General features: G+C 44.0%; 1 protein-coding gene across 2 annotated transcripts in view; it reads right to left on the bottom strand.

Annotated features, from left to right (window-relative positions):
• Positions 1-3,922: 3,922 nt before the first annotated feature.
• ETV6 (ETS variant transcription factor 6) overlaps positions 3,923-14,510 on the bottom strand; it is a 141,163-nt gene continuing 130,575 nt past the window's right edge. For both annotated transcript variants that reach the window (XM_065853073.2, XM_065853083.2), the window contains exons 6-8: positions 10,827-10,969; positions 7,693-7,793; positions 3,923-4,365 (exon numbers count right to left, since the gene is read on the bottom strand). In XM_065853073.2, the coding sequence (XP_065709145.1) occupies positions 4,260-4,365; positions 7,693-7,793; positions 10,827-10,969 (350 nt within the window). In that variant the 3' untranslated portion in view covers positions 3,923-4,259. The remainder of the gene's footprint in view (positions 4,366-7,692; positions 7,794-10,826; positions 10,970-14,510) is intronic.

Here is a 14,510-nt window from a genome sequence, read left to right as displayed (position 1 = left end):
GAGGATCCAGGCTCTGATTATACGTGTTTAGGGACAGGAAACATGCAGGTTTATTTTCCAGATTGAAACCAGCTGCTATGTGCTATAGACACTTGGGTACCATAGCTCTTAAAAAGAAAGGACCTAGTAGCAATGATTGCACCAACAAAATTTGGCATTCCCACTTTTATATTAAATTTTTTTATTGAGATGATGTAATTACAGGCATTTTTAAAATTATTTGCAACTCACTGGCCCTGAGAATAGGCTTTTTTGTTTGTTTTTGTTTTGTTACATTCATTTGATTCAGTCCCTTAGCCCCACACCTTAAAAAACCAAAAGCCATCATCAATAAAAAACAGACTCGAATTTTATTTTAAAAAAAGACCTTGAACTGATGCTTTCTAGATTTGCAGATAGTTGCAGCCTGACAAAGAGATGTGGAGAATGCATGCGGGGAGTTTGAAATCCGAGGAGGGTGGCGGCAAAAAGAACCCCAATAGTGTTGTTTGGATGGAGAGGCAGTCAAAAGCTTTCAAACTTAAATCAAGAAAATGCTTTGTTGTGGAACTGCAGCATGTCCTACCTGATGGGCTTGTGGCTTGTTCAGACCTGTAGCAAGCTGATGGCAATGAAAGGTCCCGCTTAACTGCACAGTGCAAAGATCCTTTGTTGGGTGTTGAGGTTGGAAGGGACCTCTGGAGGTCACCTGGTGCAACCCCCTTGCTCAAGCAGGGCCACTTGGCGCCAGTTATCCAGGACCATGTGGATGGCTTTTGCCTTTCTCCAAGGATGATTCTGTCTCCCTTTTCCCACTTGCTTTGGTGGCAAAGGCAGAAAGTTTGGCTGCTTTGCTGCTGGCAAATTCTACACTGGGAAATGAGAAACAGAGGAGGGAAGGTGGGTGTCAGGGTTGATGGAAAGATGGCAGCATTACCTCTGCTAGCTCAGACGGGCAGCCAGGCGTTCCTGTAGCTCAGCGTGTCAGCGCTGTTTGCTCTCCGTGTATCTGCCATTTGGACATGAGGTAGAAGGGAATCTGTCTACTGCAGCTGCTCCAGCCTGCTTTTGTTTATATAAGTCATAGCTGGTAAACTTGCTCCCAAGACTCCGAGAGCTCAGATCCTGCAGCTCCCACAAGAGGTCCCAAGCCACAGCAGTTCTGGCAGCCGAACCGTCACCCGTGTCACCGACTGCTGCCCCCAGCAGAGCTGGCAGGAGAAGGGGGCAGCACCAGCCAGGACGGGGCTCTGTGGGACGTGCCAGCTCCCAGCACAAAGGCTGTGTTCATTCTGACCAGCATGAGCCTCCAGAGAACTTATCCTCTGTGGTTGTGGTGGTGAAGTTAAGACATCTTTTACGTGCCAACTGGAAGATAGTTTCCAACTGCCACCAAATATATGTTTTTTTGTCCTTTGACTTAGCTTCTGCAGGTGAAAGTCATTGCATTTTTTTGCATTTCCTCTACAAAATTTCCCCTACAGGATTTCCCTGTGGTACAACATGTGTGATTTCAGGATTCCTTGCTTTTTCCTGTCTTACCCAGTGCTGGGTCTGAGCTTTGTTTGCTTGCACACACAGTGAGCATAGCGGCTTATGCTGGTGGATTGTCTCTCTTGCTCTGTATTTTGCAGTGTGCACCTTGGCCATGACAAAAACCTCTGTCTCATCAGAGCATTTTATATAGAAGGTCCCTATCATTTTTTCCCCCCATTCACCATCTCGTAACAGTAGCTACAGCAGGCAAAAGAAAATAATGCAGTTGTCACAGCCAGAGCAGTAAAGGATATGAATAATTCTCAGCACAAACTTGGTTTCTTTCTACCACTGAACACCTTAAGAAACACAAGAAACCAGCAAGAGCCTTTCTTTACATTGATACTTCCGATGTTCACGCTCCCTCTGTCATATATATGCTCGTTTTCATCACAGCTCCCGAGACACGAATGCAACTTGGGTGCCCTTGAGCAGGGTGATGGAGCAGAGTAACACCTCGGCCCTTTGGTTTCAGGTCTGTGACCACCGAAGTCCCTCAGTGCTGCCCAGTCTCACACCTCATGAGCTCCAAGGACTTCAGAGTCACGGCGGAGATAGGTGACAGATCGTCTGCTCATATTTCTGATACACACTCCCACGTCTTTTCTTCTGAAGCTGAAAAAGTCAAGTATGTGGTGTGCTGGGACTTTTAACATCTTGACGATGGTATAATAAAAAAACAAATGTGGCTGAGAAAAGCTTAGGGCGAGATGTACACCCTGTTGCTCCTCATCAGATACTGGCTCTGAAACATCTCTCCTCACTGTATGATGCCTATCTACAGCTTAACAAAGCCATTCCTTCCACAAAGTGTGACCTAATATTAATTTTTTGGTGAGATTGGACTATCTCTTCATTTAAACATAGGGGACGCTATTCATTGCTGAGTGCCATTTTTTCCTGGGTAGATTAACCCTCTTGTTAAATATGTGTTAAGATCAAATGTGTTGGTTTAATGGCTGATAAAAACTCTATCATGGGAATGTACCTTGTTTTTTTGGTTGAAACAAATTAGATTAGCCTATTTTTTTTTTTTTTTCATTTCTAGTATGGATATTCCCATAAAAGAGGTTTTCTGGTTTTAATGACCTGGTGTGGAAGTGCTTTCTTCCAGGCACCATGTGATTCCTGCAGAGTTTCTCTATACATCTTCTCCCTTTGCAGACATTGTTTATGCTGCTAGATCTTCCTTCTGCTAAAAGGACCACTGATGGTGGATCGATGGACACTTGGACACTACAAGACTTTCCTGTCATGGTGGTCCAAGCAATGTGAAATGAGAAAGGCCACTAGTTCCTCTTGCACTGGGCATCAAACTGCTGAGCTTCCTCCCACCAGACCTCACGCAAAGCATCCTCAGTGCAGCAAACCAAACCGGGAGTGTGAAAAAATGGGGCACCTCGCAACCAGAGTGAAACCAAAAACCAAGAAGGCAACAGAGCCGTAGGGTTTCTTTTTTTCTTGTCTTTTAAATCATGATGTTAAAAATGGGCAAGCTCAGACAAGCTGCCCTGATGGTAGAACTGTGGGGTGGGGAGGGTAGTGGGAGGCATTAAGAATCAAACCCCAAACCAAAGCCAAAATCAATTACAAGATATAAGTGTAGCTATTTGGTCTCTGGTTCCCTACCATCAGTTTTCAGATTGGTGAATCATCTACCACTCCAACAGCACAAAATGATCCTGGAGAGGTTTCTGAATAGTACAAACCATGTGATGGTTCCCTTGGCTTTCTCCCTACGATGTAAGGAACAGTGCTTCACCTTTCACCCCAAAATTGCTAGCATGTATAAGAAACACCCCTCCTTTTTGTAATTACAGATGCTTCAGCCTTCACCTTTTTATAGAACGCTTTGAGCTGAAATTCTGCATTGTGGATATATTGAGGGAGTTACATATATATATATGAGAAACTATATACACATATATATATGTATTTGTCCATGCCCTCCCTCTCCGCTGCTCCATTCTATCACTTCTTTGCTAGAGGAAGGGAAAATGTCAACATCAGTCTATCACAGAGGTTTGTCATGTTTATTTTTCTCCTCCCCGGAGCACTTAGGTGATTGGTTTTGGCCCATACTCCAGCAGTTAACAGCCACTCGCAGGACTCATCGTGAGCCCAAGCTATGCTGGGATGATGTCCCAGCCTACACGTGAAGGGTGACTCCTCTTCGTTTGACAGGTATGTGTGTTAAATTCTTTTGGTAACTTCAACACATTTGCCAGTGGCAGCACATGTAAATTGATCTGAGCAAAATGGAACCCTTAAGCAAATCCCTTCTGTGTTGCTATTGTTTTATGCGGTGTTATGTCATGAGACTTGCACAGAAAATAAAAGCACTCTATTTCCATAGGAAAGCCTTCCAAAAAAACCCCAAAAAAGCATAATCTGACATCTTGTCCTATGTGAGATAAGGAAAGTCAAACTGCATGTTTATTAGGGAAAAAAAACAACAAAAAACCCCCAAAACTGAAACAAACCAAAAAGAAAGAAAGAACTCAAGGGAGACTTTGTAGGAACAGTGAAGTAGTGCATAAGTCCAGGCTTTCTCCCCGTTTCTGCCAGCACCACTTCTGCCTGTTAGTTTGTTTTGTTAAGGTGCTTCAGGTCCTGCATGGTCTTCAAGCTAAGCGGCAACCCCAAGTACTGCTTCTGTGTTGTTGCTTCCCCTGCCAAACTGTGCCGGCCATCCGGGCAGACGTTTCTCCCATGGACCCACAGAGGCGGTGTACCAGTTCCCTTCAGCACTCATCTTCTTGGTATATTTGCTCATCCAGTTCCTGGGATTCAAGGTGCTCAAGGCGGTCTGTTCGGCCACTCATAATCTCATCTGGGGTCTTCATGAACCTGCAAAACAGAGAAACAAGCGGATTTCCCAGTGGTCTCGGTTTTTACCTTCATCAAGACATTGAGACCCCTGAGCTCTACAGCTCCCCAAATCATCTTTGCTGTATCCTCCCAATGACTTCGTATTTCCCATCTTCTCCCCAGCCTGCTGGTATCTTCCCTCCTCCATACCTGGAAAGGAAACCAAAAAAATCACAAGAATTTACCCCTGCTCCTTGAAAGTCCTAATTTGAACCAAACCCCAGAGTCTTCCAAAGAATGATATTTACTTCTTCTCCCTCATTTGTCTGCTGTTGTCATATAAGATGATTGTATGCCACAGGTACATTCATCTGTGGTGTCTGGTGACAGAGACATTAAAGACCTTTATGGCCAGCATGTTTCAAAGCAAAAGCACTTGCAAGGTGAGGAGAGGCAAAGGGCTGCTGGTTTGCGCAGGCTTGTGTGTCGGCGAGTGAAGAGGAACAGGAAACACCAAAGGAACAGTGGGGGAAAAAGCCAAGGACCAAGTCAGAACAAGTTCTGGGAAATGGAAAAAGCCTTTAAAAGAAAAAGCTTTGGGGCTAAGAATCTGTGAGCGAAGACAGTCTCTTCCTGTGTGATTGTAGCAAGTGCAATTGCAATGAAGCAGTATCCTCTGTAAACGAATGGCATGGCTTCCAGCACTAACGTCATGATGCACTAAGTCTGCGGTGGGCTAGAAACAGAAACTGCCCCTTCGGAGGCAGGGCAGCAGTAGGAAAAGGGGAAGGACATCCACCAGCCTGCAGATCACGTCTGCAGTCTTGATCTTTGCCAGGACGCTGCCGTGTACCGCTGCTCAGAGACAGCACGGAAAAGCTGCGCTTTTTCTTTCTGAATTTAATGGCGTGGGAAGAGAGACTGGCACAGGAAGGATGGAATCCTAGTTTAAACAGAAATCACTTTGCTAACTCCTAAGTACTTCTAGAGAAATTAGGATGGAAGTTGTTTATGCTGGAAGCGTTACAAAATTTTGCAGTCTTTCATTAACGATGTACTGACTAACATTCAGCAGTACAAAATGTGTTAATCAGAGGAGCTGATGTTATTTCAGGTTGATGGTATGCTCAGTATCCTTACCCCAGTGAAAACAAAACCAACCGACAGGAGCCTTGTTACTATCAATGACCCAGAAAAATCACTGCTGAAGCTCATGGGCAAGACTTGCCCCTTCTGCCTCTGAGGTTATAAAGCTGATGGCTTTCCATTTGAAAAATTTGAAGTCTCTCAGCAAACGCATAGCACAGCCTGGAACTAACCTTTTGCCACCCCTTCTAATTTTGGAAATCATGTGCACATATGCATTTAGGAAAAATAAAAAAAAAAGAAAAGGCTGTGACTCACTGCTGTGTCACTCCCATTTGTATGCTGGAAGAACGCTGCTGATCTAAATGGTGTTACGGTGGTGAAAAACTTGCATACAGAAGTGGTGAATCAGTCCCCGGCTACACAGTGAAAACGCACCAAAGCCCACGGGCCAGGCTGTGCCCTGATTTAAACCCTCTGCTTGTCTTGTTGATCTTGCATGAGGTTGAAATCAAAACAGAGAGTGATCCCACTACCCTCCCCGCCTTCTCTCTGCCCTGGTTCCCAAACCATGTAGAAATGGGCTGATGTGAACCGCACTGCAGTGCTTTGGGTAGTCTTTCTGGTCTGTGTTCTAAGTCATGTCAATAAACTCAAAGCATAGGTATTTGTACTAGCATTGTTTAAATTAAAAAACAAAAACAAAACACACAACAATCCAGAACTAGAAGCTAATGAAAAAACACAGTATCTGTGACCTCTTCTGTTGCAGAAAACACTCAAGCAACCTATTAGAAATCCCTTCTCTGACTCCATTTTACTTAAAGTTCTGTAAAGATATCTGCAGATGACAAATGCCTGTATGTTACTTATAAAAACGCATTTCCTATTATTTCTGTGCTTGCGAGAAATAGCCAAGAAAGGCACATTAATGCCTTGATTTTTTGCAGCTGTTCTTCTTTTTCTCTTCAGATATAAATAGGTCTAAGAAAACAACATCAATAAGTTTTTATTGGGAATTGTGCAAAAAATGCTTTGTTGTTCTTTTTATTTTCTAGTTTCCGAAGGAAATGAGGTTTATATGCTCGTGCTTTATGCTCCCTGGTGACCTTTGAATCTGTTGGTCAATTTTGAGCAAGACTGACAGAGGAACTGAGGTCCCCAAGGGTATTAAGTTTCTACAGTTTGGAGAAAATTGGCAGCCTGGTTGAGAAGAGATGGACTCCTGTTTGCCAGTGCCCTCACCAAAGGAGAGGCTCCAAGATTAGCACATTCACCATTCAGCATCACAGAATTCCCCTGGGGCAGCGCAGTCTTCACACAAGGCCACAGCAGTCCAGGCTGCCTGCCTTGGTACTGCTGCTGATGGACCAACCTTTTCTTTTGTCCTTCCGCAGAAAAAAATTAAAGTCATGCAGTTGATTTTGCCTGCAATTCCTTCTTCCCTTCACTTTCCTTCCCCCATCTAAGTCTCCTTCTAAGAGCTGACATAAACAAGACATTCCACAGAAACCTTTTCAGCTGTAGATAGTTTGAGTGCTAATGCAGTTCTGTTAGCTATTTAAGAAAACAAACTCCAAGACTGCCTTCCTATTGATATCATTTCCGAGCACATTACTTGATTCAGACCACTGACATCAAAGCAGTCGTTGGTCCGAGTTCATTGCTCTGTGGGTCAGACGTAAGAACTGGAGTGCTCTTGCTCTCTGCCAGCCGCACTCAAGTTTGTACAAGAAACACCCTGTTTTATGCTGTTTTGGGCACTATTTCCTAAATTTGCGGTTGCATCATCCAATCCGATGTGTTTGGTTTGATGAACAGCTCTTGCAGGTCCCTCCTTCCCTGAAGGCAGCACCGATGCAGACATGGTCGTCAGTAACTCTCTTCAGTGGTGCTGCGGCACTTGAGGAAATGCCTGATCCCTCCTCAGCTTTCACCAACAGCTGTGTCTGAGATGTGAATTTGGAGTGGGTTTTCCAGCAGTTTGGCTGAGACCATGAACCATTCATCCAAGGCGTTAAACAATAGCACAGCCTGCTTAAAGCAAGTTTAAAACCTTCTACTGACTCCACTGATCATTGAAAAAGGCCCATATTTTCGTAAATTGGTGCAATTGCCTTGAAAGCTGCGAAACACTGGTCTAGACAGTTTTTACGAATATAAGCCCATTGCCACCTGTGTTATGGTTGTGGCAATGAGGTATCCCACACACAATTCCACTCTTCACCTTCAAAAACTAAATGTCTGTAGAAAGGAATAGCAAAGAAATGAAAAAATTACCTGAACAAAAGCCTTTGTCCTGGCTCCTTCCGGATAATATTTAGTTTGTAGTAGTGGCGTAGAGCTCTGGACATTTTCTCGTAAGTCATATTTGTTCTGTTCTGGTTTTTTCAAAAGAAAAAGGAAAAACGTGGTGAGATGATTCATTAAAACCTTCCTAAGCCCCAAAAGGAGTTGCAGAATTATCACAGCTAGCTAAAGTAACCAGGTCAGTTCAAGAAATTACATGTTTTACTCTTCTGCTATTTGCAGGCCCATCCTGCCCCTCCAGCCTTCATCACCAAATTTTTATGGGTCTTTTTTAATACTGGGCAATTTAGACAAGAAAGTCTAACAAAAATTCCAAGTGAGGTTTTTCTATAGTTTCCTGGATGACAGATAACAAAAGGCTTCATCAACCACAAGAGGAGACATCAGAGGGAGGGAGATGCTCATGCCAAGTGGGATGTGACAAGCCTGTTCTTAATGAAACCACCGTATGTAAAAACATAAGATCAGTGGCTAACAGACTGAATCTGTCAGCAATCCCTGCTAAGAGCAGCATTCCTCTGGGATTCCCCCCCATTAACTAGTTAATGCTTACACAGCACTGTGGAGGCTGAGAGCCAGTTTCTCCTCTTGTTATACAGGTGCAAATCAAGAAGCCCATGAGGTGGTACATCTGCTTCTGTGACAGAGCCTGACCCTCATTTTGGGCACTGCTGACCCCAAAGGCCACAGCACTGTGGGGTGACTGAGTTATGGCCCCACTGAAGATCAGTGTCAAAAGACAGAAGTGATGAGCACTGGCAGAACTGCATGTGGGCAGCTCCCACAGTACTGACTTGGGGTAGCAGGATCAGTCCCTTAGGCTACGTCTACACAAAGAGCATTTTTCTGGCACAAGGAGCACTGGTTACTATGCTGGCAAAGAAAATCCGAGCAGAGAGACAGCAATGTGGGCAAAGCTGTGTTTGCAGGAGTATAAAGCAGCCGCCTTGCCAGGGGCAAAACATGCCAAACTAGTAGAAGCATGCTTTTCATCTGTGAGCCTCCATGTTAGGAGTGTGGTTTGGCACAGCTCTGTCAGCTCAAGATCAGGCAGAAGTCTGTAGTGTCGACCTGGCTTTATTAAATGAGACTGATCCGCCTGTCTAAAACACTCCTTAGGAGCAGACCTCCTCCATTCACCCTGACTGCAACTGCTCTGCTAAGGGAGGCCACATAGAGACCTCCTGTGACAATTAAACACTAACAAGGACAATGTTTCCTCTTCAATATCTAGACTCTCCTCATCAGGATGCGCCGTGAAATACCACGTGTGCTTTGTCCATGTGCTAAAAGGTCACTGCATTTCCCAAGTGGTCTGAAGTAGCTTCAGTTTCAGACACACAACATGAGACATGATGGCAAGGCCCAATTATTAGCACAGGGGCTGGGAAGGGCAGAACTCGTCATTCCCGGTGTTGCAACCCAAGACCTCTAAGACAGGTATTAATGTCAGCATTGAGTCACATGAGAAAATCTTGACCTCATCAAGATTATAGGCTATGTATACTTCTATACAGAATCACAGAATAGTTGAGGTTGGAAAACACCTCTGGGGATCACCTGGTCTCGTCCCTCTGTTCAAAGCAGGGTCAACTAGAGATGGTTTCTCCAGATTGTGTCCAGTTGGGATTTGAACATGTCCAAGAATGGAGACTCCACAATTTCCACTGGGTAACCTGCTCCAGTGTCTCACCACCTTCCTAGTAAAACAGTCTCACACCTGGGGTGTCATGAAATGTAACAAAGGGAAATGACCTCCCTGGGTCATTCCTGCCCAGGTCAGGAACTTTACATTGCCTCTTGTTAAGTTTCATTAAATTCTCGTTAGCCCATTTCTCCACCATGTTCAAGTCCCTCTGGATGGCAGCACAACCCTCTGGTCTATCAGCCACTCTTCCCAGTTTTGTATTGTCTGAGAACTTGCTGAGGGTGTGCTCTGTCCCATCACCCAGGTTATTAATGAACATGTTAAACAGTACTGGCTCCAGAAGCAATCCCCAGTGTAACATCACTAGTGACTGGACTTTGTGCCGTTGATCACAACTTTTTCAGCCCAGCAGTTGAGCCATTTTTTAATCTGCCTCACTGTTTTCTTGTCTAGGTCATACTTCCTTAGTTTGTCTATGAGGATATTTTGGGGGACAGTCTCAAAAGCCTTTCTAAAGGCAAGATAAACTACATCCACTGTTCTCCCTGCATGCATCAAGCTAACCATTTTATCATAGATGGATATCAAGGTGGTCAAGCACTGATTTCCCTTTTGTAAATATATGCTGACTACTCATATGCTTGTATGAATATATTCATATGCTTGTATGAATATACCCATATGCATATATTCAATTAGATCTATTTGTTCAGACTGGATATTAGGAAATATTTCTTAACAGAAAGGGTTGTCAGGCAGTGGAACAGGCTGCCCAGGGAAGTGGTGGAGTCTCCATCCCTGAAGGTGTTTAAAAGTCACACAGATGAGGCTCTTAGGGATGTGGTTTAGTGCTAGAGTCAGGTTATGGTTGGATCTTGAGGGTCTCTTCCAACCAAAACGGTTCTATGATTCCATGTACACACCCAGCCTCAAACTGCAAAAATCAGTAACTGCTTTCCAGAGAACAAAACAGAATTTCCCTCTTAAAAGGAAGTACATAATCCTGCATCATTTGGTGTCTGCCACAGGACAGCAGGTGAAAACTGAATATTGGTGCAGTCAGGAACACAGACGGAAAGCTTCTGCCATGATCTAGTATACAGCTCCTGGTAGACGACATCTAACCAGAACATCCTTACATCAGGTTTCAGGAAGAAATGAGATGCCTTGAGAGAGAAGGACCGTTAATTCTTGCATTCCTTGTAATTTTATAATTAAATGCATTTATAACTACATGTCTTTAAACCAAACCAACAGGTTCTCTGTATGAAGGATAGGTTTTAGTGCTTGAGGCTGGATGCTTTATACTTCTAATGCGTATAGAACAAAAGATCACAACTTTCCAGCAGTGGTTTATATGCACGTGCTTTCTTCCTTTTTCCCCTGTTTATAAGTGACTCCTGTGATGTTACAAGAGGTGAAGTACTGTAGGAAGAAAGTTGTACAGCTTCCTTACCTTGTGGTTTCCCCACAGCCGGGCCAGCCCGTTGGGATCCACTATGCGAAATATTTTGGATTCCTTGTCTTCCCATCGGATGAAATTTTCGTACCGGCTGTCAGAAAGCAGCTGATAAACATAATCCCAAAGCAACCTACAGTCTGTGAAGAGAGAAGCAAGGCAATTTTGACTTTTTACCTCGGGATTAATTCTGGAAACTTTTTGGTGGATGTGCAGTGAAAGGACAGTTGGGATCATGGCTGAAACAGCTGCTGCAATGTGAAAGGCAAATGGCTTGGTTGGTTTCGACTGATGTTTGCAAAATGTACTTGAATACACAGCTGCTTCTGATGAGTCCTAGTCCTTCTGACACTGACAGAGCACCTTTATCACATTAAAAGATGTGTAAGATGACCTGCTGATCTCAGCTGTGTGTTTATTGTTGCACTGATGCCCATAAACCTACCCCTGTTAACCCTGATACTGTTGCCGGCTCTTTCAGCGAAGAAATCAAGAATCCTGCAACCTGCTCTTCCTGCTTGAGGCTGCCCCTTCCTGCGATAACATGAGGTGTCTAAAGCATGGGCAATGTTACAGCTTTGCTTTGCATACCCCATGTAATATAAAATAGACACCTTCTACCATCTTTGCATTTGCTTTTTATTTTACTTTTTAAGGTTCCTGAAAAAAAACCCAAGTATTATAATTACTTGAGTGCTATTGAGAAGTTAAATACTTTCTATTTGGATAATTGAATTCAAATTTCCTCTTGGCAAACACTCCTTAGGTCGCTAATTAAAGGACTAACAGATACTTAGGTTTTAGTTTAGTGTTTTTCAGTTTCATGGCAGTCTCCTGAGACTGAGGAAGCCAAGAGCTGAGCTGCTCCTGCTTCCTGCTTGCAATGTGTGTGTGCACAGCCCAGCATAATAACTGGCAACTGTGAAATATGGAAAGTGAATTGCACAGAGCTGGGGGTTCTGCTGCTGTCAGAAACAACAGGGATTTTACAGTTCAACTGTCCAGATCCCTAAGATGGCTGTACAGTTTCATTTTACTTTGAAAGCAAAACCAATCTCTGAGAGGTGTCTTGTTAGAGTGGTTAAAAGGCAGGCAACCAAAGGCATCTGGCTTGTAGGTGCTAAAATGGATTCTTGTCAGCCTGTCTTTCTATTCCTGTCTGTCTGAGGCTGGTATGTGTTACAATAGGGATGATGATGTGTTCATCATTATGAGAACTCAAAATGATTTTTGAAATGAGCACACCTGAAATGGTTAGAGATATTAACATTATTGACAGTATTCCCCATTTTTGATGTAAATAGTATCTCTGAAACCTGTACTGTCTCTAAACCCAGAGCTCAGCTTGCCAGTGCCTTTACTATAGACTTTCCCTACCAGTCTTACAGAAAACAAAGCAGTGCTTTCTCAAGAGATGAAATCTGGCAAAAATTGCAGGTTTCTGTTCTAGCTGAAACCTACCCCAATGGTCACCTCATCCATGACATCTACGAGAGGATGAATGCGAAAAGAAACAGGCAGTCAGATTTTCTGGTTGGAAAAAAAATGTTTTCATTTGCATTTTGCACAGAAAAATGACCACTTGCATTTGAAATTTTTCTGGGCTTTAATTTAAAAAAATGAAACCAATTTCCATTTCTTTTTCATTCGTGATAGCTTCTTCCACCTCGCCCAGAATAAGATACTTGGAGTTGGGACCAGGAAAGAAAACAATTCTCTTCCACATGCATTTGCCAAAGACCACCCTAAGTGGGTCTCTTCTTGGCACACGGATGCAGAGAAGCCTTCTTTTCCCTGTCCCCCACCCCAAGTTGCACACGTAGCCCAGCTGCAAAGCACAGGTGGCCTCCCCTGGACTTTGAAAGCCTCAGACTAAAATTTAAATTTCTGCCATCTTTCCTCTCACAAATTCACAAAACCTAGTTCTTCCACCACCTTTCCATCAACAATTTTTCACACACACATACACTTAGTCTCTTAGACATACATATATTAGAAAAAAATCTTCTTTTCAGACTTAAGGGAGATCATATTGCTCTACTGGTTTGTGCCTTTCAACAATGGGAGGTGCTCAGGTAATAGCATAGTAATGGTCACATACGTGGTTCCTTGACACACATGCAATTCATTCTCGAACTCTTTCAACGAAATACTGTACAGAAAATGATTTTTAGTGCAAGAATCTTAATCAAAACAAACAAAAAAAACCAACCTAAAACTTTAACCATCTTTTTTCCCCCCTTTCCTTCAATTCCTTTAGCTCTGACTCCCCAGGGCATGTTTTACCAGTTGATCAGAGTTGGTAATACTGCTGCTTTCCAAAAACTACCATTTTTTTAATCATCATCCTGTGTAACCTGGTGGGACCAGTTTCAAATCAGAAAACATTCACTTAGTTGATAATTCTCAGGTAAAAAGAGACACTTGTTGGTCAAAGCAGGAATTTGTCAGAAATATATGAGAAGAAAACCAGAGCTTTTGGACTGTGCTGGAAGTTTGCTGAGGTGGTTGGTTGGCATACAGCCCCATTGGTAGAGCACTGCAGGAATTCGGTGTCCCAGTGTTGGTCATTTGGTTTTCACAGTATCACAGTATGTTTGGGATTGGAAGGGACCTCAAAAGATCATCTAGTCCAATCCCCCTGCTGGAGCAGGAACGCCTAGGTGAGGTCGCACAGGAACATGTCCAGGTGGGCTTTGAATGTCTCCAGGGAAGGAGACTCCACCACCTCCCTGGGCAGCCTGTTCCAGTGCTCTGTTACCCTCACTGAGAAGAAGTTCTTTCTCAAATTTAAGTGGAACCTCTTGTGTTCCAGCTTGATCCCATTGCCCCTTGTCCTATCATTGTTTGCCACTGAGAAGAGCCTGACTCCATCCTCGTGGCACTCACCCTTTATATATTTATAAACATTAATAAGGTCACCCCTCAGTCTCCTCTTCTCCAAACTAAAGAGCCCCAGCTCCCTCAGCCTTTCTTCATAAGGGAGATGCTCCACTCCCTTAATCATCTTTGTTGCCCTACGCTGGACCCTCTCCAGCAGTTCCCTGTCCTTCTTGAACTGAGGGGCCCAGAACTGGACACAATGTTCCAGATGGGGTCTCACCAGGGCGGAGTAGAGGGGAAGGAGGACCTCTCTCGATCTACTGACCACCCCCCTTGTAATACACCCGAGGATGCCATTGGCCTTCCTGGCCACAAGGGAACAGTGCTGGCTCATGGTCATCCTGTTGTCCACCAGGACCCCCAGGTCCCTTTCCCCTACACTGCTCTCTAATAGGTCATTCCCCAACCTATACTGGAACCTGGGGTTGTTCCTGCCCAGATGCAGGACTCTACACTTTCCCTTGTTAAATTCCATCAGGTTATTCCCCGCCCAACTCTCCAGCCTGTCCAGGTCCCACTGGATGGCAGCACAGCCTTCTGGCGTGTCAGCCACTCCTCCCAGCTTAGTGTCATCAGCAAACTTGCTGATAGTACACTCAATTCCCTCGTCTAAATCATTAATGAATATATTGAATAATATTGGCCCCAGTACTGACCCCTGAGGCACTCCACTAGATACTGGCCTCCAACTGGACTCTGCACCATTGACCACCACTCTCTGGCTTCTCTCTTTAAGCCAGTTTGCAACCCACCTCACTACTCTATTGTCTAGACCACACCTCCTCAATTTAGCTGTGA

The sequence above is a fragment of the Patagioenas fasciata genome, chromosome 1 (genome assembly GCF_037038585.1).
Source record: "Patagioenas fasciata isolate bPatFas1 chromosome 1, bPatFas1.hap1, whole genome shotgun sequence".
Taxonomy (NCBI): Eukaryota; Metazoa; Chordata; class Aves; order Columbiformes; family Columbidae; genus Patagioenas; species Patagioenas fasciata.
This window is presented reverse-complemented; position numbering and strand designations above follow the sequence as displayed.